The 25,083-nt window shown below is 47.2% G+C and overlaps 1 protein-coding gene across 3 annotated transcripts in view; it reads left to right on the top strand.

The window, feature by feature from the left end:
• Nucleotides 1-24,757, top strand: part of brip1 (BRCA1 interacting DNA helicase 1) — a 42,359-nt gene extending 17,602 nt beyond the window's left edge. For 2 of the 3 annotated variants that reach the window (XM_088906655.1, XM_088906656.1), the window contains exons 11-20: nt 538-692; nt 1,478-1,643; nt 2,062-2,202; nt 2,807-2,968; nt 13,476-13,626; nt 13,966-14,087; nt 18,925-19,037; nt 19,388-19,470; nt 20,005-20,271; nt 21,905-24,757. In XM_088906655.1, the coding sequence (XP_088762781.1) occupies nt 538-692; nt 1,478-1,643; nt 2,062-2,202; nt 2,807-2,968; nt 13,476-13,626; nt 13,966-14,087; nt 18,925-19,037; nt 19,388-19,470; nt 20,005-20,271; nt 21,905-22,911 (2,367 nt within the window). In that variant the 3' untranslated portion in view covers nt 22,912-24,757. The remainder of the gene's footprint in view (nt 1-537; nt 693-1,477; nt 1,644-2,061; nt 2,203-2,806; nt 2,969-13,475; nt 13,627-13,965; nt 14,088-18,924; nt 19,038-19,387; nt 19,471-20,004; nt 20,272-21,904) is intronic. The other variant, XM_088906657.1, reaches the window with a different exon arrangement.
• Nucleotides 24,758-25,083: the final 326 nt, after the last annotated feature.

Genomic DNA, 25,083 nt, shown 5'->3' on the forward strand with positions numbered 1-25,083 from the left:
GGCACAATGCCTAGCAGCATCCCAAGTGACGTGTCTGGGTCCCATCGTCTGCTCTCCTGCCGTATGTTTTGAGTTGTTCATTCACATTGCCTCAGTGCTCCAAGGACTTCCAAGGAATCCCTGTGTCTCTGCCCTGCTTCAGAGCACATGAGACATGTCTTGCTACTTCTCAAGTGCAGTGGCGCTGCAATGTCTTTTCCATTTACAGCTTGTGAGGGTAATGCACAGCATCCTGCTGGGTTAAGCACTCCCAGGCATGTTTACCCACTGAAATACCTCAGCATCTATGATCGGGCAGCTGCCTCTCGCAGAATATGAGTTTAATCAACGGGTTTTCTTGACGTTGTTTGCTGTCCACTTTTTGCCCTTTTCACAGGAGTGGAACCTACACAGCCACTCTGTGCTGTACTCCTGTGCTGGGCTGGAGGCACACCTTTGCAGGTCTTTCCCGTGCTGTTGTTGCCAAATGTACCTGTTACTTATTTTTGTATTTTTCTCTTTCTTTCTTTTCTTCCATCCTTCTCCTTCCTGCCGCAGAAGCACCTGGAGGCTGTGCTGGAGAAGGAGGAGAAGGTGACCTTGGTGAATGGGAAAGAAGAAACCACACAGGTCCCCACCGTCAGCTCTCCCACTCAGATGGTGCTCAAAGGCCTCTTCATGGTCTTGGAATTCCTCTACCGATATCAGTGCAGGTCTGTACGCACACACGCGCTGTGGATTTCTATATGCACTCATGCACACTCCAGAACAAGATTTTTCAGGCCAGCGCGGGATCTCTGGGGTATCATGAGGAGTCTTGGGGGAGATCCTGTCACTCCTTTCCCTTTCCCAGTATTCCCACTTCCTGCTGGGCTTTTAATGTTGCGGTGCACGTTGCCATAGAAACTGTGTATCACATTCCGTTCCTCTTTATTGTGTCTGGGGTTGACTTTCAGGTGATGTCTCTTGTGCATGAATGCTTCTTGACATCAGCTGTCAGGCGTTTCCCTCTCGAGTATTTTTAAAACGTTGACATGACTGAAGCCCTGTATTTCCCCTGGAAATAGGTGGAGACTGAGGCCAAGGGCCTAGTCTCTGATGTTGTGGGAGATTTTACTCATGTGTACTAGAGATGCAGTGCTGCAAAGCTTTGAAGTACAGTGCAGAAAAACAGGATAATCTAAAAAAAATTGTATTGTGCAGATGGGCATAATACCTCATAACAAGTATAGGAAAGATGGTAGTTACTAAAGATTTACGTGAGAGTAACAGGCCACAGTTGAGAGTAACAGTTGGAAAAGAGAGAAGATGATGGATTGTTTCTTACCATAATGGATCAAAAGTGTGTAACATTAATGACAACAATAATGGGAACAATATATTGGATTTATATACAGTAGGCCTTTCCTTTGCAAAGCACATATATGAAGGGAACTCCAGCCTTCACTGTGGTCGGTCATAGCTCCTGTGCTGACGGCCACCCTGCCTCCTGTGTTAGGTTTGCTGATGACTACCGGGTGGCCCTGCAGCAGACTTACACCTGGACCACTGAGCCTGACCTGCCGGACGCCCAGGGCTTCTTCGCCCGCCCGCGGAGGAGGCAGAGCGCCCGCAGGAAGAAGCTGGTGCACACGCTCAGCTTCTGGTGCCTGAACCCCGCTGTGGTGAGACAGCGCCACACCCCAACACGCAGGGCCCCGCCACACGCAGACTTGCGTTGCCATAGCCGTGACGTTCCTGCCCCTCCAGCTGCTGGACTGGGTGCCGCCTCCTCTCTTTCGGGAGTTGCGTTTGTGTCATGACGTTAATCAATAAGCAGGCGACAGGCCTTCTGAAAGGGACCTGGCCCAGAATGAGAGGAGATTGTGTCTGGGATGTGGTAGCAGTGGGATGCTGCAGCGTCAATCCTGCCTAACATTTGCAGGAGCGAAATTCATGATAATGTTTTTGTATTACTTGAATGGTTAGAATTTTGTATTTTACTGTGAAGCGAAATCTCATGTAAGCGTCCGTGGCAAGAGGCCCTGTTCTTAGAAGAAGAAGTTGGTTGATTTCTCAGAGGGTTTTATGTTGCGTGCCTAGGCCTTCTCGGACCTGAGCAGCAGCGTGCGCACCATCGTGCTGACCTCTGGGACCCTCTCCCCCATGAGCTCGTTCTCCTCGGAGCTGGGCGTCAAGTTCTCCATCCAGCTGGAGGCCAGTCACGTCATTAAAAAGTCCCAGGTAATCCGGGAGTTATCCGGGGGGGAGTGCAGAACACTGTGGGCACCACTCGTTAATCTCTATCAGGATATCCGGGTTGATTTCCTTGTACGCTCAGCACTAAGCTGAAGAAACTGAATTGTGGTGCAGCTCTCAGCTGAACTGCCACAGGCTTGTGCTGCACATTGAGCTCACATTGATGCCTCTGAGGAAGACAGAGGTAGAACTAGGACCTTGCTCATCTCTCTCTAGTGCAGCAGTTAAGTACTGACAGCTCTCATTCTGGAGATGAGACAGATCGGGCCCACTAGGCCAAGTCAGAGTTTCTAGCCATTTGTACTTTGGATTTCATCATCGTACAAGAGGCAAAGAGCTAACCCCATAGTTTGCTTTAAACCCACAGCTTAGCACCAAACAAATGTGCTTTTCCTTGCAGCTTGTGGATAAAAAGAGTAGGGCAAATTCTAGCACCATACACGCCATCAGTTCAGTTGCACACTTAAGAACCACAGACGAGCAGCACACTTCTGAACAGAACGCTTTCGGATGCATGTGATTGCACACGCCGCTTTGTCTGTCCCCCTCCCCCAGTGGGGCTCCTAATGGCTTCACTTTGCTGTCGCAGGTGTGGGTGGGCACAGTTGGCGCGGGGCCTCAAGGCCGGAAGCTGTGTGCCACCTTCCAGCACACAGAGACCTATGCCTTCCAGGACGAGGTGGGTGCCCTGTTGCTCAGTGTGTGCCAGGCCGTGGCACACGGAGTGCTGTGCTTCCTGCCGTCATATAAGGTGAGTCCAGCTCCTTCTTCCCGACGTGTAATAATTAACCACCATACATTTAGACAGTCATTTAGTGGAACGGCCACTCTGCAGTCCCACTTCATGCCCACTAGGTGGTGTCGGAGACCACACGTTGTAGGGGCTGGGCAGGCATGACCCCTTTATTTCAAATGTGGTGTGAAACTTCACAAATACAAGTTCTGCGTTCCGTTCTGCCTAAAAGACATAAAAAAGCTAATCACATTCCTGACTTAAAGGAGTGACGAGAAGAGAAAAATATCAAACCCTCACACGTCAGCCAACTGCATGTCCATTAGATGTATTGGCAGCCCTCAAGCTGTAATCCAGTAGTAATGTATTATAAATGCCTCTCAAACCTCAGAATTCAACCTTGCATTTTCCTGTATCCCCTTTCACTTGCAAGTTTGCTTATAGGATCCTATTGATAAATACTTTGTCCTCCTTTGTTTGTTATGCATTTGGCATGAATAATTTATTTCCATTCAAGCCGTCTGTCAGAACGAATCCTCCGAGGGCTCTGGTAACTTTCTCAGATGTCTCTGCGTGGTCGGGGAGGGGAGCGGAGGCAGAGCGAGCTGCTGTGATGAGGCAGGCAGAGGCTTCGCTTCCGAAGCCCAGCTCTCTCTCGACTCCCCCAGCTCGTTCGTTTGCAGGCGATTAAGAAAACGACCGCACGCTGAGGCCTCATACTCCGATGGCAAGAGAGCATTGTGTCAGTCAAGGCCCAGTTAGGTTTTCCCCTTGCTTAGGCTCTGGGCCGATGCTGGAAAGCAAAACAGGGGGCGGCCGGATCATTAGGATTGTTCTGAGGGTTTGCCGAGTCGCCCCCGGGTTCGTGTGCCAAAGGGTTAATAAGCAGCAGATGTCCTAATGGGTTTCTGGGAGTAGGTGACTCATTCACAGAGCACTAACTGCGGAGATTTGAAAGTTCTTCGTTAAAATCATTCCTTGGGGGGGGGGTGGGGGATATTAGTAGATGAAGATAAAAGAGGACCCAAACTTGTCTTGTACATTTACTTTCCAGTTCTGTTTGAATCACGTGAAGGCCGGTTCAGAAGCCTGTTGTCCTTCGGCTCTGAAAGGAGCAGACTGCACTGTTCTTGCAGAAGAAGAAAGATGAGAGTTCTTCATATCTTCAGATATAAATCCTTTAAGATTTTGGTATCTTTCTTGGTTAAGGGGGGAAAAGGCATGTTTTTTCCTGATATAAATATCCTATAGTTTTTAATATTTCCATTATTGATGCACTCGTAAGGATTCCATGGCTGTTTATTAATATTTAATTTGCAGTCAGCTTTTAAAACATGAGTGGATGGGTCGTTTAATTTGAAGCCTTTTGGGGTCCTGGAGCTGGGCCACTGTGCTCGCTGTGCTGGAGCCTGAGTGTCCCGTCTGTGTAGGAGATAGAGCTGAGGAGATGGCAAATTGATTTTTTTAAAGGAACACCCTCACTGCAGAATTATGACTGTGCAGTCAGCTCATTTGTTTCTGTGAGACGCTTATCATTAAACTGTGAGAAAGGTTAAAGTGGAGGGCTGGATTAATCCTGTATTTGTTGTTTTTTTTTTTCGTGCGTATACTCTTTTATTGCGCAACATAGACTCCTGATGGCGCTTCGGTTTAGAGAAGAGAAAAAAAACCTGAAAAAAAACTTATAAAAAGTGAATTTCGGAAAGTGAAGAGATCATTCAGAAATGCAAGATGCTTTTAAACCAGATTAAGATAAGAACCATTAGGGCTGATGTCGCCGAGCTGTCTGCGTGAAGATGCATCATGCCTGGCGCCTGAAGCCGGGCGATCTATTCAATATGTGTCATATCAAAGTCAGAGCACGCTGCAGGAAAATCGCTAATGCCTATAAATCTTACCGGCCACTCACCACACTCTTCTGTCTCTGGGCCTTACTCAGGAAAGCTACTTAGCTGAACCAAAATACCCTGCAATTTTTTTTTATGAGAAGCCTGTTTATTTCACAGGGTTACCAGAGCGTGGTATCTCTACAGCAGCTTCGGCCTGCCTGTGTGTAGATCTTCATGCATTACATCTGCCTCTGTTCTCCTTTATAGGGTACTAGGAAGTATGTATGCTGTGTGGCTTTATTGCTCCAGGCCAGTAAGAAGACAGGGCCCTGAGATGTTCTTGGTTGAAACGGATGGGTTTATTTGAAAAAGATGGGAATAAAAGTTGGACGTTTACTGTGGGGATCAAAGAAAAAGGTGTGGATTCATATCTCATCACTTTTCAGCGTTTGAAAAACTATGCTTAATATGAAAGAGCATGCTGCGTATCATTTGAAAAATAACATTGCAGTATAATAAATTATGGAGTGGTGATGACTTGTTTCATAAAACTTGTGTTGGTGGTTGGCGCCTCTGAGACAGAAATGTATTCACTGTAGCTTTGGAAAACATGGTAGTTTGGAAGATGTAAAAGTGGTACAGCTACAAAGTTGTCCTTTTTCTCCCTTGAGTTAAAATATTGACAGTGCTTATTAGAAAACACATGCGTTCTGCTGGTTAGGAGATTAAGTTTCACTGTGCAGGAAGCGGGGACTGAGCAGAATTCCATGCTGGTTCTCCCTGCAGGGAGCCTGGTGTGGCTGTGATTAATAACACGGAGACACAGAGGAGAGCTCTTGTACCTTGACACTGCACACAGAGCAATGAGGAGAGCAGGAGGTATGAGAATAAGAAAAGTTCAGAGATGGGTGACTAGAATACAGACCTAGCAGGTGTTATGACGACACCTTCAGTACAGGTATTGATCCTGTGTTAAAAACGAATCTGATCGCTGATTAAAAAGGCTTTAGATTTCTGTAATTTTGAAGTTCAAGTGGCTAAAGTCAACAGTTCCGCCTTTTTGTTTGCGTTTTGCAAAACATTTATAACAAGTGGCTGAAAAGTGCACTGGGCTCCTGCACTAGGAAGAATTTATTGGCATGTTGTGCAAATGCTTTGGAAATGTTTCATCCCTGGCACGCTCAAGCAGCTTAGAAGTTAAACAAGAGACGGGAATGCTAGTAAAAAGCTTATTTATAGATGAAACCTAGTTCTCTGCAGTGTAATGTAACCTGAAGAGAGAGAAACTACTGCCAGTTCTGTATTTCCCAGGGTCCAGATGCTCTAATAGCTCCATTAATGAGGGGAAAAGCAGGTTTATTGCAATTTTCTCATTCTACAGTTTCAAATTGGTGCTGTGAAGCAGTGCGTTGTTAGTGTTTGAACATCTGGAAGTGCGTATGTGAGCTCTGATGAGCTGCGCGGTGTGTTTGCCCTGTTTCCTCCTGTAGGCAGATTTGTGTTTTGGAGTTATACAGGGCAGAATGACAAGATCCAGAGCAGCAGATCAATGAGGGACACTGTACCCCTGCCTCCAGTAAGGGTTTGGTAACAATAACAAGCCTGGCACTGCATCCACTGACCACGAATATCACTTTTCCAATTAGCCCAGCCACTTAGGTGGAGACATTTAGCAGAATCCTGAACTGAAACTCAAACCTAGCAAGGGTAGGGGTGGGGTTTCAAAAACAGCTAGATCTTTGTCTAACGCACTGTTCAGCACTCTCTTCGGTCATAAATCATTGGATCATTTCTTAATCATCTTCTTTTTCATTTTGTTTTGTTTTGTTCTGGTCGGATAATAGCTTAACAAAGAATACAACCCTTTAACACTCTTTGCCCGTTTCCAGGCTTGCTTTACCCTGCAGCACAGGTGAGGTGGACAGCCCTAATGCTGTCTTGTTCATTAGAACTTCATGCCAATTTGTTTTAGATTACAGGCTGCACTACGAAACACTCTGCTGATTGAAACCATGAGGGAATTGCGAGCGACTGTGCGCATTGTACACCATTCTGTGAATTGCAATGTGTTTGTGTGGTTGTACTTCATTGTATTAAACACAGTCGGACAGTCAGTTCGTCTGCCTTATCGGTCAGTTAACCTGTCGGCCATTCCTGTTATTTAAAGGGGTTTAGCTACAGGGAAGAAGAATCAGCCTACCAAAGTGAGCTAGCAGAGCTCAGTTAACACAGATCATTAGAAGATTCTGTGGTTATGGCGCCATCCCCTTTAGTGTTGTTATGGCCCGTGATACCCCAGCAGTGGCATGCCTTCCTCTCACCCGATCTTATCTGGACCCACTAGAACTTGAGTGGTTGATGGGTCTGAAGCTGATAGCAGCAGGCCTAGCCCCCCCATCCCACCTCCCTGCACACCTCCTTTCAGAAGAGCATTTATCTCAAAGTGGGGGCTTTTTAAGCCTTGGCTGAGGGCAGGATTCCCAGGCTGTGCTCCCGGAGGTTGGACCTCCTCCCTGACGCCGTGCAGGAAAAGAGCAGCCCCTCCCAGCCCAGAGCAGCCTTTCATTGAGGCGCGTGCCTTCGCTGGGCGCCTTGCTTTCTGCCGCCTCTCCCCCAGCCCGGGCTCACGCACCTGTCTTCATCTCAAGTCTGCAGAGCAAACCCAGTGATCTGGATGGGTCTTTTGCTGTTTTATTCTGCCTGTATGGCACCAGCCTTAAGATAAAACATGCATGACGCTACTGCTTGCAAAGCAAGAGTTTGAGGTCATGTGTTTGCGTTAATAAGTTAATTGTGAGACGCTTCTTTATAATCTCTATCTGACACAACAGACTAAGAGTCACTTTGCGTGAATTCAGTTCTGGAAGCTCAGGTTATTTCCTTTGTACCAGTGGAGGTGGGATCGAAGGCTCAGTTGATTTTGCTTTTGTTTGCTTGCTTTCTGACTCGGAGACGTTCAGGGGTTGCCTTGAATACAGAGACTTTTTTGAATACAGAGCAAGAATAAGAGGAATTGAAATGGAAGCTCGACCTTGAAAAACAGAGCACTCTACGGTGTTTGTGCAGTGTTTTCTAGGGGCAACATCCTGTGAAGTAGCAACTGATCAAGACAATCCAATATCTCATCCCAGCCCCACCATTTCTATGACAGAGGGGGCACAGGAAAGGCGGTGTGAAGCCTTGTCTTTGGAGTGCACAGTGCTGCAACATGTAATTACTGAATTATTTGCAGCTGGTTCATGTCTTCAGTTGCCGCTGGTGCTGCTGGACGTGCTGAGCTTTCCGTGTTTTGTTACTGCTGTCACCGTTGCTCCTTTTCATTATTTACAGCGCGTATTAAAACATTAATGGCTCGCTGGTGCACAGGAGGCGCTTTGGGCCGCAGTGTGGAGAGATGGCAGAGAGAACGCAGTTCAGTCCTTCCCTTGCCTGGAGTGGAGTGGCACTTTGTCATCGTCTCCACAGAGAGATCCCGCTGGCCCTCTCTCCCGGGCCTTCAAAGCTGAGTGAGGCGTACGCTTTGCCCAGAAAATGGTGATCAATTATTCACCTTTTGTTGTGCCTGCGCACGCTTACTAAATAGTGTTTATTCCATTTTGTAGCATCACCTCCGCATGAGCTTAGAAAAATTAACCCTCTCACCCTTTCGCTGGAGGGGTGAATGCTCTGAATGAGGCAGTGGGCATGAACAGCATGGGAGACATATGACCACCCCACTCTCTGCTGATATCTGCTGTAGTGGCCTGGGACACCTGAGACCAGTCAGTGGTACGATGATCAAAGCTGGAGCCCTGAGGGCTGTGCAGTGAGTCACCTGCCGGAGGAGGGCAAGCGAGTGGGCAATCGATCAGCATTTGGCACCTCTTCCCTCTCTGCACACCTGGGAGGGGCTGTTCCTCCAGTCACAGCCGAAATGCCAAAACAGCCCCCAGTACAGTGCGTGTGGGTGTTGTGGAACGGTGAGGGGGCGAGGACTAAACTGTACAGTGCTAGCGATATGCCAGACTGACTCACCCAGGGCAGGAATTTGGTGCGGCTTGTCTGAAATTCTCACCCCTTCCCTCCCCATCCAACCCAGCCACCACTTTCCGTGTGCCTGTGTGTGTGTTTATATGCTGTGCTTGCCTGACTGGGTCTGCTCTTGCTTGTTAGCTGCTAACCCATGAGATTCTGGACTGCTCTAATTGAGTGTGCAAGGCAGGCTTTTGAATAACCCATGAAGCAGAGCTGTGGATGGGCTGTGTGTGGTCCTCAGCCTGCTGAAGCACTGAGGAGGCCTGGGAGTCAGGCAAACACACAGCCATGGCTTCACACTGCTGTTTTGGTTTGATCAGATGAGCAGCACACAAGCCCATATAACTGCTTGCTGATGCACCTGCATGCATATATGTAGATGAGACGTATTGAAACTGGAGTTCAGTGTCGTCACTCAGGTGCGACAGACTATTGTGCCTTAGTGCCTTGAGTGTGTAGCTCTCCCTGTGTGTCCGGCTGGGCACCAGGTCTCCTTGCGCTACTGCTGGCATTTAGTTTTTGCACCTGCAGTTCAGCCAAGTGTGAGACTGACATTCCCATTCCTTTGTTGCATTGCGGTGGCTCTGGAAATTGCGGCAGTTTTGGCAGATAACGATTCTAAATTAGTTATGAGTGCCACATGCTGAAAGGCTTGTATAGTGTATGACTTATTCATACATAAAACTGACAACATTTTACGAGAGGGGGGTAGGCATAAAGTTATTTTTGGTTTAGCTAGATTGTCCCTTCCTTTTTGAAATGTACTAGCTGACTCTGTGTATTAAATGCCTCTTCCAGATTTTCAAATAGGCGTAATTTTTAAAGAAATCTGTCCCATATCGGCTGCTATTGTCTTCCCTATTTAAGATGAAGATTATGTGCAATAATGATTGGTGGAGCCCAGCAATGACTTCAGTCTTCCCTTTGAGTCTCAAGCTCGTATTACAACTTTTGAAGCAGTACAAGCTCTGTAAAGGTGAAGAATGTGGAAATTGCAAGTGTAATGAAAAGCCCGTATCGAGGCAGACAGTGGGTAACGTGTACATGGAGAGTCTGGGAGATAAAAGCATTAGAACCATTATGGTGCCAGCCAGCTGCTTTTAAGGTGGCATGTTATTGTATTTCCCCAGTTTAAGTGGGTCTGTAAATCGTAGAGACTTTAACCAGCTATATGAGGCTTTACATCTATGTATTCCAGGCTTTTAAGATGTAATATTGACTCAGTGGATTATGAATTTACATTTGCTTAATACAGAAGTTAACAGAGTTTACTGGATAAATGAGAATCACGAGCTTGACTTTTCTGGCCCGCCTTAATAACATAGCACTTAAATAAGGAGATTTAGGAATGGTCTTGTTTTTTTTAATGCATTTATTTATCTCTCTTTATTTTCCTGCTGGTTTCTGTGCTGAGTTCTGAAGGTTTCAGTCCCCAGGATCAGTCATGCAGATGACGGCTGTTTTGTTTTGCGCTGACCCCAGTGAAAGAAAGTTCTCTTTGTGCGTAAGATGAATAATTCAGCGAATCCCGTGTCGGGTTTGAGAAGAAGTAGTGGGATAAACATTTGTCTGCGGTCCTGTAAACTTAGACAATTGGGTCTCTGGTAGATGCAGTGTTACAGTTTTGCAAAGCATCATGTTTTATTGATGGAACCCCTCCTCCCTACTGCTCGTGGCTTCTCTGCTCCGTTGAAATGGTGTCATTTCGTCTTAAAATCACAAGCACCCTTGGCTGGGCTTGTGATACCCAGTTTGATTGTGCATGTGGTTTGACTTTTCCCTTGATTTGTAACCAGCTGGGCTTTTGAAACAGGTAGATAAAAAATGTGCTGCCCTTGCCTACTGGTTTTGCTCGCCTTTTTATGTTTGAAGAGGAAACCCCGATTCAGTCTTTTATTTCCTTATTTCCAACATTCCTCCGTTAACCAAGGGAGGTTTTTTTTTCTGACGCTTCCTCTGCCTTCTGAGAAGATCTGAAGGTGCACCAGGAGGCCGTCAGTGTCTGAAGATGAAGCGATTGGAATCTGTGAAGTATCTTAGAAAAGCAGTCATTTTCTTTCCCAACAGCCAGCCAGACAGTCTTTGCATTACTCATCCCAGGCCGTGGAGATTTTCTGAGACTACCATGGCCGATAATTCAGAGAAAGCCGCTGGTTAAATATCGCTGTTTGCCAGGCGCGGGAACAATCCAAGAGCGCAGACACTCATCTGTCTCATCTTTCATCTGTCCTTTAGGCTCCCAGGGGGGGGCTGTGGTGGGGATTCTAAAAGGCTGAACGAGGAGCAGGTTGCCTGACATGTTGCTTCTTTCCCAAAATACACCGCCAGTCCTTAGAAATCTCCCTTTCTGCGTATTTGCAGACATTGATGAAAGGTGTGCAGGGAGGGGTATAATCAAGTTGGCTTTGAGAATAAAGTTTGACCGGCATTTAGGCTATATATATCCATTGTTATTTTTTAACGAGTGCCTACAATAGAATATACCTCCTGGTAAAACTGTGGTTGTAATATTGCTATAATTTGCTCTTCATGCGGTAAAGGCTTTCATGAGCATATTTGTGACACAGGTTGCGTGTCTGGCAGCCCAAATTTATCCCGAAAGCAGAGGCCGTGCCAAAAGGTGCACCTTCCACAGCCGCACCCTGTCAGGCAGCCTGTCCGGCCAGCGCTGGCGTGTCTCAGGCCCAGAGCAGAGCCCCCTTCGCCCGCGTGAGAAGTTTCCTGCTGACTGCAAGAAGAACTTCTGCTTGACCCTTCTAACACATTTCCAGCCCAGTGAAGATGCTTTTTTTGATTGGGAAGCCATGCTTATTCGAGAGGAAAATCCGCACGGCAGAGACGTGAGGAGAGCTCTGCGAGGGAAAGGGCTTTTAGATCAATGTTCCTCCCTCGAGAATTAATGACTTTTTGCACTAACAAGAGCACAGCAACAATGATTTTATTATGGAGAGAGTTTAAACACACTAACTTTCTGCCAGGTGAAAAAAATGAGAGGGGGAGAAAAAATGTGTACAGCACCTACAGTAGCTGTGCACTAACAGTTTCTGACTTTGCTGAGTCCTGCAATGTTAGGTTAACTGGCATTATAGCATGTACTTAAAATGTACAAGCAGTACCCGGCAGCAGCTTACTTTCTACCAAAAACATTTTGTTCCCCATAGGGTTCGTCTGCATTTCTCAAGATGGCTTTCTTGCTTATCATCTCTGCCGTCCTGCATTGCTCACTTTAATAGCTTTTTAATATGAATGAGGCTGAGGCCAACACCCTGCTCTTAAATTTACACAAACGTGCTTAACCCCTGTTTGACCTGTCTGACTAAACATGCACAGTTGTTTATGTTTCTTCCGTTAGTGTTTGTGATCTGAAGGAAGAAGAGTGGTGCACAACAGTGTGCAGCGGTGTTCGCCAGTGTGTCCAACAGTGCATCCAGCCGTGTTCACCAGTGCGTCCAACCGTGTTCACCAGTGTCCTAGCAGTGTGCAGGAGTGTACAACAGTGTTTGCCAATGTACAACAGTGTGCCGGAGTGTACAACAGTGTTTGCCAATGTACAACAGTGTGCCGGAGTGTACAACAGTGTTTGCCAGTGTGCAGGGGTGTCCAACAGTGTTCTCCAGTGTCCAACAGTGTGCAGGAGTGTAAAACAGTGTTTGCCAGTGTGCAGGGGTGTACAACAGTGTTCTCCAGTGTCCAACAGTGTGCAGGAGTGTACAACAGTGTGCAGGACTATGGACTATCCTCAGGGCAGGGGTGAAATGAATCCAACCAGTTAGGGAAAACCTCAGAGAAAGAACAGGAATTCTTGCTTTCTGATCAGACTTGTCACTCTGAAAAGAAAGTGTCTTGAATTCTATGCTTAGGCTTTTATTGGGAAAATGGTATATATGCACATGCGTATACACACTTAAAAAGGCTGTAGTTGCATACTGGCATTAAAAAGCACTTAAAAGTCCCAGCTTTTATGAAAGAATCATAGTATTAATGGATTGCAGGGACAGCGGCACTTAACTGGCTGTCTGATTGCAGCTATGGAGCTAATGGCAGGCAGCAGGCTTCCCCGGGTGAGCTGGAAGAGGGAGCTGTTGGAGGTTAATGCTCCTCTGGGAGGCAGCCTGACCCTGGCATGGACCCTTTTTCATCATCACTGGTGTCAGTTATAACATGTACATGCTCCAAAGTAGCTGCTTATTCCACCCTTTCAGCACGGCGCATGTGTTAAGCGCTGGAGCCGTTCAGCACCCAGGGCAGGAGCGAGTGTGGAGGAGAGTGTCTCCTCCTGTCCCGGTGTGCCCCGGCTGCCAAGTGTGATCGTGGGACACGCAGGACAGAGAGGGCTCAGAGAACACACACCCTTCACCAGCTGGCCGCTCCTGAAAACTCCAGCTGCTTCCCCTGAGCTGGTCAAGTCTTGCTCGTTCCTCTGTGCTTATATTTCAAAGACCGCTGAGCTTCTTCAAATAAATCCATGTCAGCCTCTTTTTATGAAGTAAATGGGAACCCGTAAGTCTTGACATAAAATATTTAAAACTGATATTCCTCTGTGACCACAATCCAGCCAAAGAACTGGTATTTCCACCCAAACCAGCCTTGAGTAAGATCTGAGTTGCCAAATCCAGGTCACATGGCTCGTGCATTGTGATAAACTGGGTTTAAGGAGAGTGTTTGTGTGTGGTTCCGATCAGATGTTGGACAAGCTGAGGGAGCGCTGGATGCACACGGGCCTGTGGGGGAAGATGGAAGAGAGGAAAGCCGTCATCACCGAGCCCAAGGGAGGGGACAAGGCGGACTTTGATGAGCTGCTGCAGACGTACTATGAAGCCGTCAAGCAGAGAGGTAAAGCTCAGGCACTAATACAAAGGCACAGAGCCAGGCCTGGTTTTACCCTCCCCTGTGCTGAGCTCCTGGTTCACTCACCCCCTGGTGCTGTGGGTGATACAGTCCAAGCCGTGGGATCACATGTGGCGTATGGCTATGGCTGCCGTCACATCATCCAGGTGGGGGCTGCACCCTGGTGGTGGTGGAGGGGATCCCCATTACCTGAAAAGCTCTTTGAGTGGAGTGTCCAGGAAAGTGCTATATAAGTGTAAGGAAGTATTATTGATATTATAAATTCTAAACGGCAACAGGCAGTGCAGTGAAGTTCTGATTGCCGGCTGCTGCTCGTTTTCCCAGAAGGGGCGCTGCTCATAGCGGTGTGCAGAGGAAAAGTCAGCGAGGGGCTGGACTTCACGGACGACAACGCGCGGGCCGTGGTCACCATCGGAATCCCCTTCCCCAACATCAAAGACTTGCAGGTGAGAGGGAGACAGTGAGCCAGATTCCGGCCTCATCCGCAGCGTCGATACCAAGCCTGCAAGCACTTTCTGCCTTGTTAGAGTCATCAAGCGATTTTCAAAAAGGGAAAATCAATCTCTTTAAAACATGATGTCTCGTAGGCGTATTCAAACTGCCAGCTAGTCACTGCTCAGGTACATTTTTAAGTATTTATGATCATCCTATCATGTTCGTTTTGGGAAAACGCAGATGAAAACCTGTGGTGACGTGTTTTGTGAATATGACCTTTAACATCCTTAAGGACTTCCTGGTAAGTGATTTTTAAGTGAGGAAAATTACTCCACTTATTATCTCTGTATATATTGATTTATTTTCCTGGAGTATCGTGAAGGTAGGATGCTGCTAGAATTCATCACCTATGGAATATCTTTTTGTAATAAATTTTGTTTCTCTTGAAATACTGTATTTTCTTCCAGCTTTCATGCATTAAGCACTATATGCACCACCTTGCAGATGCTCGTGTTGTTATTACATCCTCTATCTCCTCTTCAACGTCTTTGAGTGCTCAGACACAAAAGGTTATAGGAGAAGCCAGAGTGCTTGGTCAGATGTCAGAGGTCATGAGGAAATTAGAGTTGTTAGTTATTGTCCCCCCACTTTCCTGCTGCCTTCAGGAACACCCTTTACGTTTTAAAACCTTTCTCCTCCCTCAAGTTTAGCTTTTAAAGAAGTAGTTTAAGTAGGTAGCCACGTCAGTATGCATAGGCTGCATAGGAACAAGTAAAGGTTGTTCCTTCACACCCGAAGAAGGCTCCACAGCCGAAACGTTTAATATTCAAACCCCTGTTTTTTTCTTCGTGATCACAAAGAGGTTCCGTTGTGTTTGTCCTGTCCTTAGCAGGTAGCGCTGACCTTTCTGTTTTTGATTGTCCTGTCAGAGTGAGTTGAGTGAGTTGTCCTCTCTGGGTCTGTCACCGTGGGGATTCGCGCGGATGATTGACACTTCTCAGCCGCCCTCCGCCGCGGCCGGCCATGGCGGCAGCCCTCTCTCCCTCTGGGGGAAGGGTTTGATTTTTTTTTTTCCTTTTCCACTTCCGCTCCGCTGGAAACGGATCGGGGTTGCCATTCAGGACAGGGTTTCGGTGGCGCTGATTTGAATAACATCGCAGTCCCTCAGAGCTTGGCCCCTCGCGGCGCGGCCGAGGCAGGGAGACGTGCAAGCGCAGCCTGCTCGGGTCTGACAGCGCCGAAAGCGTTTAACGCCCGTAGCCCCAGATCACTTCTTCATTGCCCCGCGGCTCTTAGCGTTCTTGCGAGCATCTTTGAACGCCCAAAGGGTAAGGGCAGCAGCCACGCTGCATACTGAGAAGTTGCCCAAGGGGCAGCTGCCTGGGGGGAGATGGAGAGGAGGAGGGAAGCAGAATGACGACTGCGAGGATCAGAGACGGGCTCCCTGTGACTTTTCGCGAAGTAACATCATGGGGGATTGTGAGTTCGAGTAGCAGAGCTGAAGAAGAACTTGCTTGCTGTCATCCCTCGCAAGGTTGTGTTAAAACTGATCTTCCTAGGTTTTTTTAACTACTGATCATCTCCAGTAGTTTAAAACAGTGTACCGGTCCCTCTGCACAGAGTGTGTGTTCCTGCTGTAGATCACTGTGCTGTGCAGTCTGACAGTGAGTGTGTTCCTGGTGTAGCGGACTGGGATGTGCAGACTGACAGTGTGTGTGTTCCTGTTGTAGATCACTGTGCTGTGCAGACTGACAGTGTGTGTGTTCCTGGTGTAGCGGACTGGGATGTGCAGTCTGACAGTGCGTGTGTTCCTGGTGTAGCGGACTGGGATGTGCAGTCTGACAGTGCGTGTGTTCCTGGTGTAGCGGACTGGGATGTGCAGTCTGACAGTGCGTGTGTTCCTGGTGTAGCGGACTGGGATGTGCAGTCTGACAGTGTGTGTGTTCCTGGTGTAGCGGACTGGGATGTGCAGTCTGACAGTGCGTGTGTTCCTGGTGTAGCGGACTGGGATGTGCAGTCTGACAGTGCGTGTGTTCCTGGTGTAGCGGACTGGGATGTGCAGACTGACAGTGTGTGTGTTCCTGGTGTAGATCACTGTGCTGTGCAGTCTGACAGTGTGTGTGTTCCTGGTGTAGATCACTGTGCTGTGCAGTCTGACAGTGTGTGTGTTCCTGGTGTAGCGGACTGGGATGTGCAGACTGACAGTGTGTGTGTTCCTGGTGTAGCGGACTGGGATGTGCAGTCTGTCAGTGTGTTATTTTGTGTCCTAGTGTAGCTCACTGTGCTGTACAGTCTGTCAGTAAGTGTGTTCCTGGTGTAGCCGCTGCGCTCTGCAGCAGAGGCAGGTGCAGCTCGGCGTCGGCAGTGTTCAGCTGTCAAGAGAGTGAGCCCACTGACACTGCCAGAGATGGAGCAACTGGGAATCTCTCTGACAGACACAAGATGGCTGAGGCCACCACAGGCTGCTTCGCACTGCTCAGCATAGCGAACTCATCTGTAAAGCATGCCTGATGGCTAAGTGTATGTTTTTAAGGATGAACAGGTACAAGAGGGAAAAAATGCTATCTTTTGACATTTTAACTAATCCATTTTAGCCTGTGGTTTCCTGCACATTTAGGATATTCGCTAGGAGCGAGAATTGGCTTTTTCACATATGCAAGCTGTCATGTTGTATTGAGTGCTGACATGGTGCAGGGGATTGAAGGGCTGGATGTTGAAATGGATTCTGATTGTCTGATTCAGATGACATTTGTAGCCCCCTGGCTACTGGCCTTTACTTTCACGACTGGGTCCTGAAGTTGATGGTTTAACCCTTGTGGTGCAACTGGAATAGTTTTGTAGCATCGTACAGCCCCTACAGAGTTTCTGGGGTCAGGGTTGCAGACTTGAGTGGGCTATTGGACAGATTGAGGTTTGGTTACTACTTTCCTGTTTTACAAAGAGCAAAGTTTGCACAGTCAGAGAGACAAGCTTATATATATTTATAAAATATGTGGGATTTAGTACACATAAAACCGGGCCTCACAAAAACAAGACACTTTGACCATTGCTTTCTTTGGTTAGATGGATTGATCTTCATAGGCATAGATTGATGAAAAGGCATAGAGTTGCTGAACACATTTGGTGTGTAGTCCACTTATGTTTAAGGGTTTTAAAACCTGTTACAACTGTTACAAGGAGGCTCTTTGGTCCATCTAACCCATCTTGTAGTTAACTGTCCTGAGGATATCACCTTTTTATTAACACCTTGTAGCCTGATGTCTCCAAGCAACTCCGCACCTGGGCAGTACTGGACTGGAAGACCATTGAGGAAAACCGGGTTGTTGGTATATGTGAACTGCGTAGGGTTCCCTTGGTTTAAAATACTCTATACAAGCACAAGGAATTATGAATTATTCCTTTACATCTGAAAACACGGGAAAACACGTTCAGTTTAATAATTTGCGATTTTGTATCAGGCCTCCACCATACCATCTGAGGTTATTGGGATATCACAGTTTTCTTCTACATTTAGAACTAGTTTCCCGTGTCACTTTGACACTTGGAACTCCAATAAGAGATAAATAAGGGTTCTAAGAATTAGACCTTTCCTTAGCTGCAGAATCTGTTGCAGTTATAACCTTCAAACATGGTGTTTTAATTACCTGTCCTAAGGAAATCCGTATTTTTAAAGCAACCGTGTAACTTTTCGAAGTGTGTAATACTTGTCTTATACTGGATCATCCCAGCTGGGTGGCCGTGCAGGTCCGCCAACAGAAACAGCCCTTGTCAATAGCTGTGAATGGAGGGGTGACTCGGTGCGATCTCCTGGGGTCCCAGCTGAGAGCCGTGTGTGTTTTCTGGAAGACGGGGGGGTGTATGTGTCTGCTGTACCTGCCATCTACAGCTGCCCACGGGGCTGGACTTACCTGTCAGAAACGGTTAGAGGTCTTCTCCAGCCTGTCCCTGAGCACATTCTGTCAGACGGGAGCTGAACTTTTCACTTGTCAATTCAAGAAAGGTTAGTGCTGAAATACAGGGCGATGGGTGAAAATTGATGGAGTTTTCATGGCATTTCTGTGGCAAGGATCTGGTCTATTTTTTTTAGCGTTTCTCCCTCCCTCCACCCCTCTCTTTTCCCCCCTTCATAACAAATCTGTCCATGAGGGCACCTAAGTATAAAGCTCTTTGGGCCTTCAGTGTTGTCTGCAGGAATGGGCTGCTGTCCTCTGCTCTCCCCGCCTCCTCTTCAGTTTCCACAGCTCTGATTAATCAAATTATTTCTCGATCAATACACTTGATTCCCCCTTCAGGAGAAGAGAGGCATTGTGCATTAAACAGGTGCCGCCTGACAGAAGCTCTGATCGTTTTGACTGCTTGCCCGACGTCAGCTTCAGCTTCTGAATATTTCATCCAAAAAGACAATAAACAAAGGTCACAAGCTGTTACTTTTCCTGTCGCAGAAACGTGACTGAACATGTGCAGAAGAGGGTGAATTTTATAACACGGTTTTCAAGACAGGAACTAAATGACAATTCTAATTTTAATTTGGGCTTTTCAAACTATTTTTTTTCTTATTTTTCCATGTAAGTGTTTGTTCACTGTTGACTTTTACATTGTTTTATGGCAATCTGTTCTGAACTACAGGGATGCCTTTTCATTCATAATGTAAAACTGAATTGCTTCTAAGCTTGTTCATTTAGAGAAGTGTTCGGATCCCAGTTCTTCCAGATTTTACATTCCCCAAAACCGTTGCAGTTTTAACAGTGAAGGGTTTAGTGAAGAGTGGACAGGGGAGCACGTGGGAGCTGTGTTTGTTCATGAGCGGGAGTCAGAGACAGACTGAAGGGCCTCTCTGCTGTCTGGCAGGTGGAGCTGAAGAGGAAGTACAATGACCAGCACTGTAAGGCTCGCGGTCTCCTGCCGGGCAGCCAGTGGTATGAAACGCAGGCCTTCCGTGCTCTCAACCAGGCTCTGGGAAGGTCAGCACAGTCCCTTGCAGGCTACGTGCCGCTACTTCTCTGTGTTTTCTGTCATCCTCTCATCGCCTCTGTGAACGCATCGCACTTCTTATTTGACCAGCCCTGTTTCTGTCTGTCTTTCTCTGTCTCTTGGTCTCTCTGTGTCGCTAGCTCCTGTCTACCTCTGCTTTTTTTCTCTCTGCCTCTCTTTCGCTGTCTGCGTGTCTCTCTGTCCTTCTGTGTGTCTGCTAGCCCTGCCGTTTCTCTCTATTCACACCCTCTTTACCTTTGCTTCTGTGCCTTCCTCCATCTGGAGTGACCAGTGCCTATAGTTGGTTTTAACACGACTTGCCTGCCCTGTCTTCTCTCAGGTGTATCCGACACAAGAATGACTGGGGGGCTCTCATTCTGGTGGACGACCGGTTCAGGTGCAACCCCAATAAATACATCACAGGTAATCCACGCTGCAAGTACTTGTTTGATCTCAGGTTCAGTAAATCACAGTAATCTCTGCTCAATGCACAGCACTGTTCAGTTTATTCTACAGGCTATACTACACCAAGATGAGCTCAGGTTCTTTCCAAGGAATTCTATCCTTCAAATGTTTTTATTTACAGCTCAGTCCTACTCCTTTCTTGCTCTCTGAAATGGAATCGAATACGTGGAAGGTGTTGTAAGAGCTTGTGCAGTTTTGCTCATTAAACACTAGGTGGAGCTGAAAGTCCATCAGAGCTGAATTTGGCTGAGCTGCTGAGATTCAAAGCTCTAGTCTGTTGAATAGCTTCTGTAATCCTTTGTTCTCTTTGCTGCTTTTTACATATTGTGCTGAGTAAGCAAATATATATGTATAGAAACAAGTAAAGGTTTATTCCATGCTGAAAAGAGAAGAAAGGAAACACAGTGTTTCCGCTGTGGTGTAGATCTTTGCGCTTCAGTATCAGGTGTTCACCCCGTGTGTTCAGCACCCTGTTCGTCCGTGTGCCCTCAGGTCTGTCCAAGTGGGTGCGTCAGCAGGTGCAGCACCATGCCACCTTCAGCAGCGCGCTCCAGTCCTTGATCTCCTTCTCCCAGGGACACCAGGGTTCAGGGGCAGTCAGCGCAGCAGGGCAGGGGGAGCCTACAGCCCCAGAGCTCGGGAGCCCGGACCCTGCTGCACCACGGGGCACAGCCAGTCCTCACTGGGGCGCTGCACGCCTGCATGACGCTGGCCAGTCCGCAGCACCTGCTCCTGATGGGATCCAGCTCCCCCTTGCAGGTAGAGTGATATACTGGGACACCCACAGAGCAGGACAGCCCCGTGCCCATGCCACCTGTGTTCCTCTGTGCCTCGGTTTGTCATGGTCATCATGTAGCCCAGGGATCTCACAAACTCCACCAGGTTTCACAGGTTCCCATTAAATCACCAATTTCTAAAGATACGGAACAATTCTGTGGTGATCAATTAAACAGGTGATTTGTTAAAACCGACCTTATTTTGGACTAAAATCTAAGTACTTGGCAGCTCTCATGGACTACAGTTCACTTAATTCTTGAATCATCAATAGTTTACAGGTGTTGCTCATACTTGTGCTTACAAGTGACCTGTAAGACTAACTGGACTGGGACTCTCTATAACCAGGGATGGAGACTAATTCTGTAGCCAATGACTAGGTGTTCCACTGAATTCTTCACTCGTTCCCCCTGGATGTGATTCCTGACTAGTTTGTGTCCTGTGTGCTGGGGTGGCTGTACAGTAGTTTCCCTCTTTCTGACTCTGGGCTGGAGCACTTCACCCTGCTCTCAGCCCGGCAGTTCCCTCCTTGTCAGAGGACGTTGGAGTCAAGCTTGGACTTTGCTGATCTGGAACTGCAGCCTTTATTTAGAGATACAGTATGTCACCATTGTCTGTGAGAGGTGTCGGTTTGTGCAGCGGCTACTCACGGCGCCGTGCTGTTTCTGAAGTCGGGGGTTGAGGTTGAAGGTGGAAATTGGGATAGAGGGTTTCCTCTGCATGTCAGATGGGGTTGAAGCTTGGTAAGGGGGAGGATATGAGGCGGGGGTTGGGGGGGGGGGGGGGGTTGTGGTCTCATTATGGCACTCTGTCCCGCGGGCTGCACTCTGCAACAGGAGTGAGACTGTTGCTTTTAATTAGATCCCATTGACCTTTGCTTGAGTTAGATTGGGGGTGACTGTATTCAGCTGAGGATGAGCTGAGCCTGAGAGCTGAATGCTGTCCTTCATTCTGCTGGCGTCTTGTCTTCACCTGGGCCTCCTGCCATGCCTCATCGTGATGTGCATTTCTTCCCTCACTGATTTCTTCTTCCTGACAAGATCACTGCTGTAGAGCGTTTGATGTGTATGTAGAAAACGTACCTATAGAACAGGAAGGTATCAATCTGAACGCAGCTTAGATTTGCGAGCCCACTTTCTTGACATGTCACCCGAGAACAGTAAATACACAGTAACGTCACTGTATTCGCTTTAACTCTCTTGCCTGTTAAAGCTGACTCTAAGCACACAAAACACATTAAATCCGGGGCTGGGTTTGTGTCTCCTGAATTTTATTCATAGGGAAATCACTACATCACATAGCACACTTACAAAGAGTATGTTCATAAATATGGCAGGGGACGATTAGACCATTCAGGGTTATTGGATATTTTAATTGTCGCTTTTACATCCTGAGTGTCAACCCATATGTCCAGAACTCAAAGCGCTGCTTCCCACATTTACATCAGATGTTGCATAATGACAACCTTGAGATCCAGACTCGGACACTGGGCAGTTTTGTTAATGGGTCTGTAGTATAGCAGACAAAGTCTTAAACAGTCCAAAGTTGAGTTAGTGCAGTGAACCTCCTGTGAAGACGTGTTGCAGGCTGACGTGTCGCATGGTGTGTTTTTGCACAGGTGACCAGGTATCCGTGCATCAACAAGCACGGCCTCTGTCTTCCCCCAGGCAGAAGGAGGGGCTCATTGAGGAGAGCACCAGTGCTGATGTCAACACTGCACAGCTGGGTAGAGGACAGAGGCCACAGGGAACCTCACCCCAGCTATTCGAGATGCTGCTTACCTCCACACCTGTCTGCAGCTCATTTAAGAAGCCCATCTTCAGCTCCGTCACACCTGGCAGAGAGCAAAGAGATGCCCCTCATCAGGAACCAGCTGCAGGGGTGAAAACAGTGAAGACAGCAGCCAGCGAGGAGAGGAGAGCTCAGCCCGATGGCAGACAGAGCAGCCCTGCAGAGTTCAGTGGCGGTGGGGAGCCGGGCGAGAATGGTGAAGGTCCTGAATGCACAGTCTTGGCGTTCTCCCCCATCAAGCCGGCTGCCAGCCCTGACCGTACGAAGGCTGGGGCTGGGTGCCCGGTGGTGGAGCACCAAGATGAGGCGGAGGAGGAGGACCAAAGCCTTTTCTTCACCCCAGAACTGTTCGAAGGTGGGGAGGAGAGCGATGTGGAAGAGGACTCCAACACTAGGCACGTGTTACCCTGCGGGACGGTATTAGAGACGGAACCTGTCGTCCCGGTCGTGGATGACACCCCAGCACCCCTCCTCTCTAAAGGAACAGTCCATGTTCTCTCAGAAGACGACCTCAGCTCTGATGAGTGTGCAGGACCCTTAACTACCGTCGCCCAGAAGGGTGATGCTGCCCACATGTGCAGACAAGCTGTGTCAGAGGCGCACACGACCAGAGAGGCAGGCAGAGACAGGGACAGCAGTAGCGCAAGGAAGGATGAGAGTGTAGACTTAACAGAGTGGGCACCCACACAGACACAAACAAGCCACAGGACACACAGGCTGTCCAGGTCTAGAAACAAAGGTGCATCTTCATCAGCAGGTAAAACCACGAGTTACTACCCTTTACTCATCCAGCACACAGATCACGAGCCAGGGGCCGTTCAGATAGTTGATTAGAGTGTCTTTGTGTGGAAAGAGCAGGGCTTAAGGTTCCAGCGAAGACTCCCTTTCTGTGTTGATCATTTTGTCACTTTAGTTATTTCTGACACAGCTCCAACAGACTGTGACAGTGTCACCGCACTTGGTCTGCAGGAGTACTTTTATTTCATTCTGTCCATTGTGAAATGCATGACTAATGAAACATGCCAAATTGGAGAATTTTTTTGTATGTTAATGCGGCCTTGTTATTCTGTTTTTTAAGTCATTAAAAAAGATGATGTGTTCGTTATCTTCCTCAAATGAAAAGCCATGTGCAGTTTTAATGAGATGTGTGTGGGGCTGCCCAGCACACAGTCAAGCCTGACTTCACATTGGTGGGGAGTCGTACACTTCACGGGAAGATTACAGAAAGCCATTACCCCTGTGTCTTAATTGTGTGAACATACAGCATAAGCATGTGAGCTTCTTAATCATTCCGAACACACAAATGGACATTAAAAACTGTAAGAACTGTCACTTCTTCATTTTGTTACCATTGGCTCACATTGTTCTTGCAGAAGAAAAGGATCCTGCTTTACTTACGGTTTAGCAATCGGGGAAAAAGAAAAGCCACCATTCACAAAGTTTTATACAAGTTAATACAATATATATGTAATATGAATGATTAATGTATGTGTAGGATCTATGAGATACCTGGGGTGTGAGCTTTCAGTGTGTCTCTGGTGGGAGATGGTAGCAGCTGGAAAGAACCACTTGGCAAAAGTGGGACCTCAGCTGTATTTTGTCATGATGATGTACTACAGACATGGCACTAGAACCCTGTATTTCATAGTGACCGACTCTGTCTAGGACAGCTTCTGTTTGTTCGCCTGAATCCACTTGGCATCCTTGAGCAGCCTCTGAACCCGAGGAAATTGTAATACAGGGAGCAAACCACATTTCTGCAGCAGGACCAAAGACAACGGGAATCCCTGTGAAGCTGGCCATAGATCGTGCCCACCTTGTTACCATCTGGTGTTTCCATAGCCAGCTTTTCCATGCCCTGGATCTCCTACAGCCAAATATCAACCTTTTTCCAATCCCAAATGCGGGTATGGGATAGGTAGCCTTACGGGAGTAGCAGCCTGTTAAAAGTCTTTGCCAGATCAGTATTTATACCTTAGCGCACTGCATTGTGTCAAAGCAGTATACAGAGAAGGACATCACGTGATGTTGCCCCATGCCATGCAGAACTCTGTTGGTGCATCTGGGCCTTTTATTTACCAAGTTGGTATGCAATTAAATTAGGTTTAATTTACCAATCATTCTTGTACATTAGTTCTAGAATAGGACTGGGCACTGACCTGTAAGGGTTCTGAGAGGGTCTCTGGGACATTTAACACCTATAGACCCCCGGTTCCCTTGTGTGTGATGTTGGTAGTGTCCACTGCTAGTGTCTTAGCTCACTGCTCCTCAGGTTCTGGTCGGCGAGACACACAAGGGTCAGGGAATGACCCTTGACGTTTAAATTCTAATTTAGCCCACAACATTCTCGGAGCTGTTCATGTTCAGCAGGTTTTATGGATATGTTTTTACTGTGGTAAAATGATAGGAAAGAACAAATCTCTTCTGTTAACCTTTGATATATTGATAGTAAAATAAGCACAGAAGGACAGGAATACAGTTCATAGAAAGCAATAGAAAGGCAGAAATCTGTACATAAACCTCTTCCTCTGTGTCTCGTGTTCTGTGCATCTCGCCTATAGCTGAGCCCTTGTCCGTGTGTGAGTTTATTGGTAAATGAGCTTCTGAAACATGTACTCTTCCCAATTTAAGAAAAAATGGGACTATTGTATATTAACAGTAAAACCCATTTTTAAATATGCATGCTTTTGTCATTTCTAGGGCAACAGGGTTAGTTAAATCCACTCGATTGAGGCGCCAGACTAGAAGTCTGAGCAAATTAACCACCATTAACTTGACAAGTTTTATTTTGCTCCGTTAACAGGAAGCTGTCCTGAACGGGGAAAACAAAACAACTGGAAAAAATTAATTCACAGTGTGTTCTAATGTTTTGAATGTAGTAATTACATGACACAAATCACTTTTTCAAGTCAGAGTTAATCAGGTAGTTTTAAAAGTGTTAGTGGTTGTGCTGTATTGAAGGCTAAAATATATACATAATGCACGTTTACTGTGCTATACCATTTT

This window comes from Atractosteus spatula, chromosome 27 (assembly GCF_055471065.1).
Source record: "Atractosteus spatula isolate fAtrSpa1 chromosome 27, fAtrSpa1.hap1, whole genome shotgun sequence".
Classification (NCBI taxonomy): domain Eukaryota; kingdom Metazoa; phylum Chordata; class Actinopteri; order Semionotiformes; family Lepisosteidae; genus Atractosteus; species Atractosteus spatula.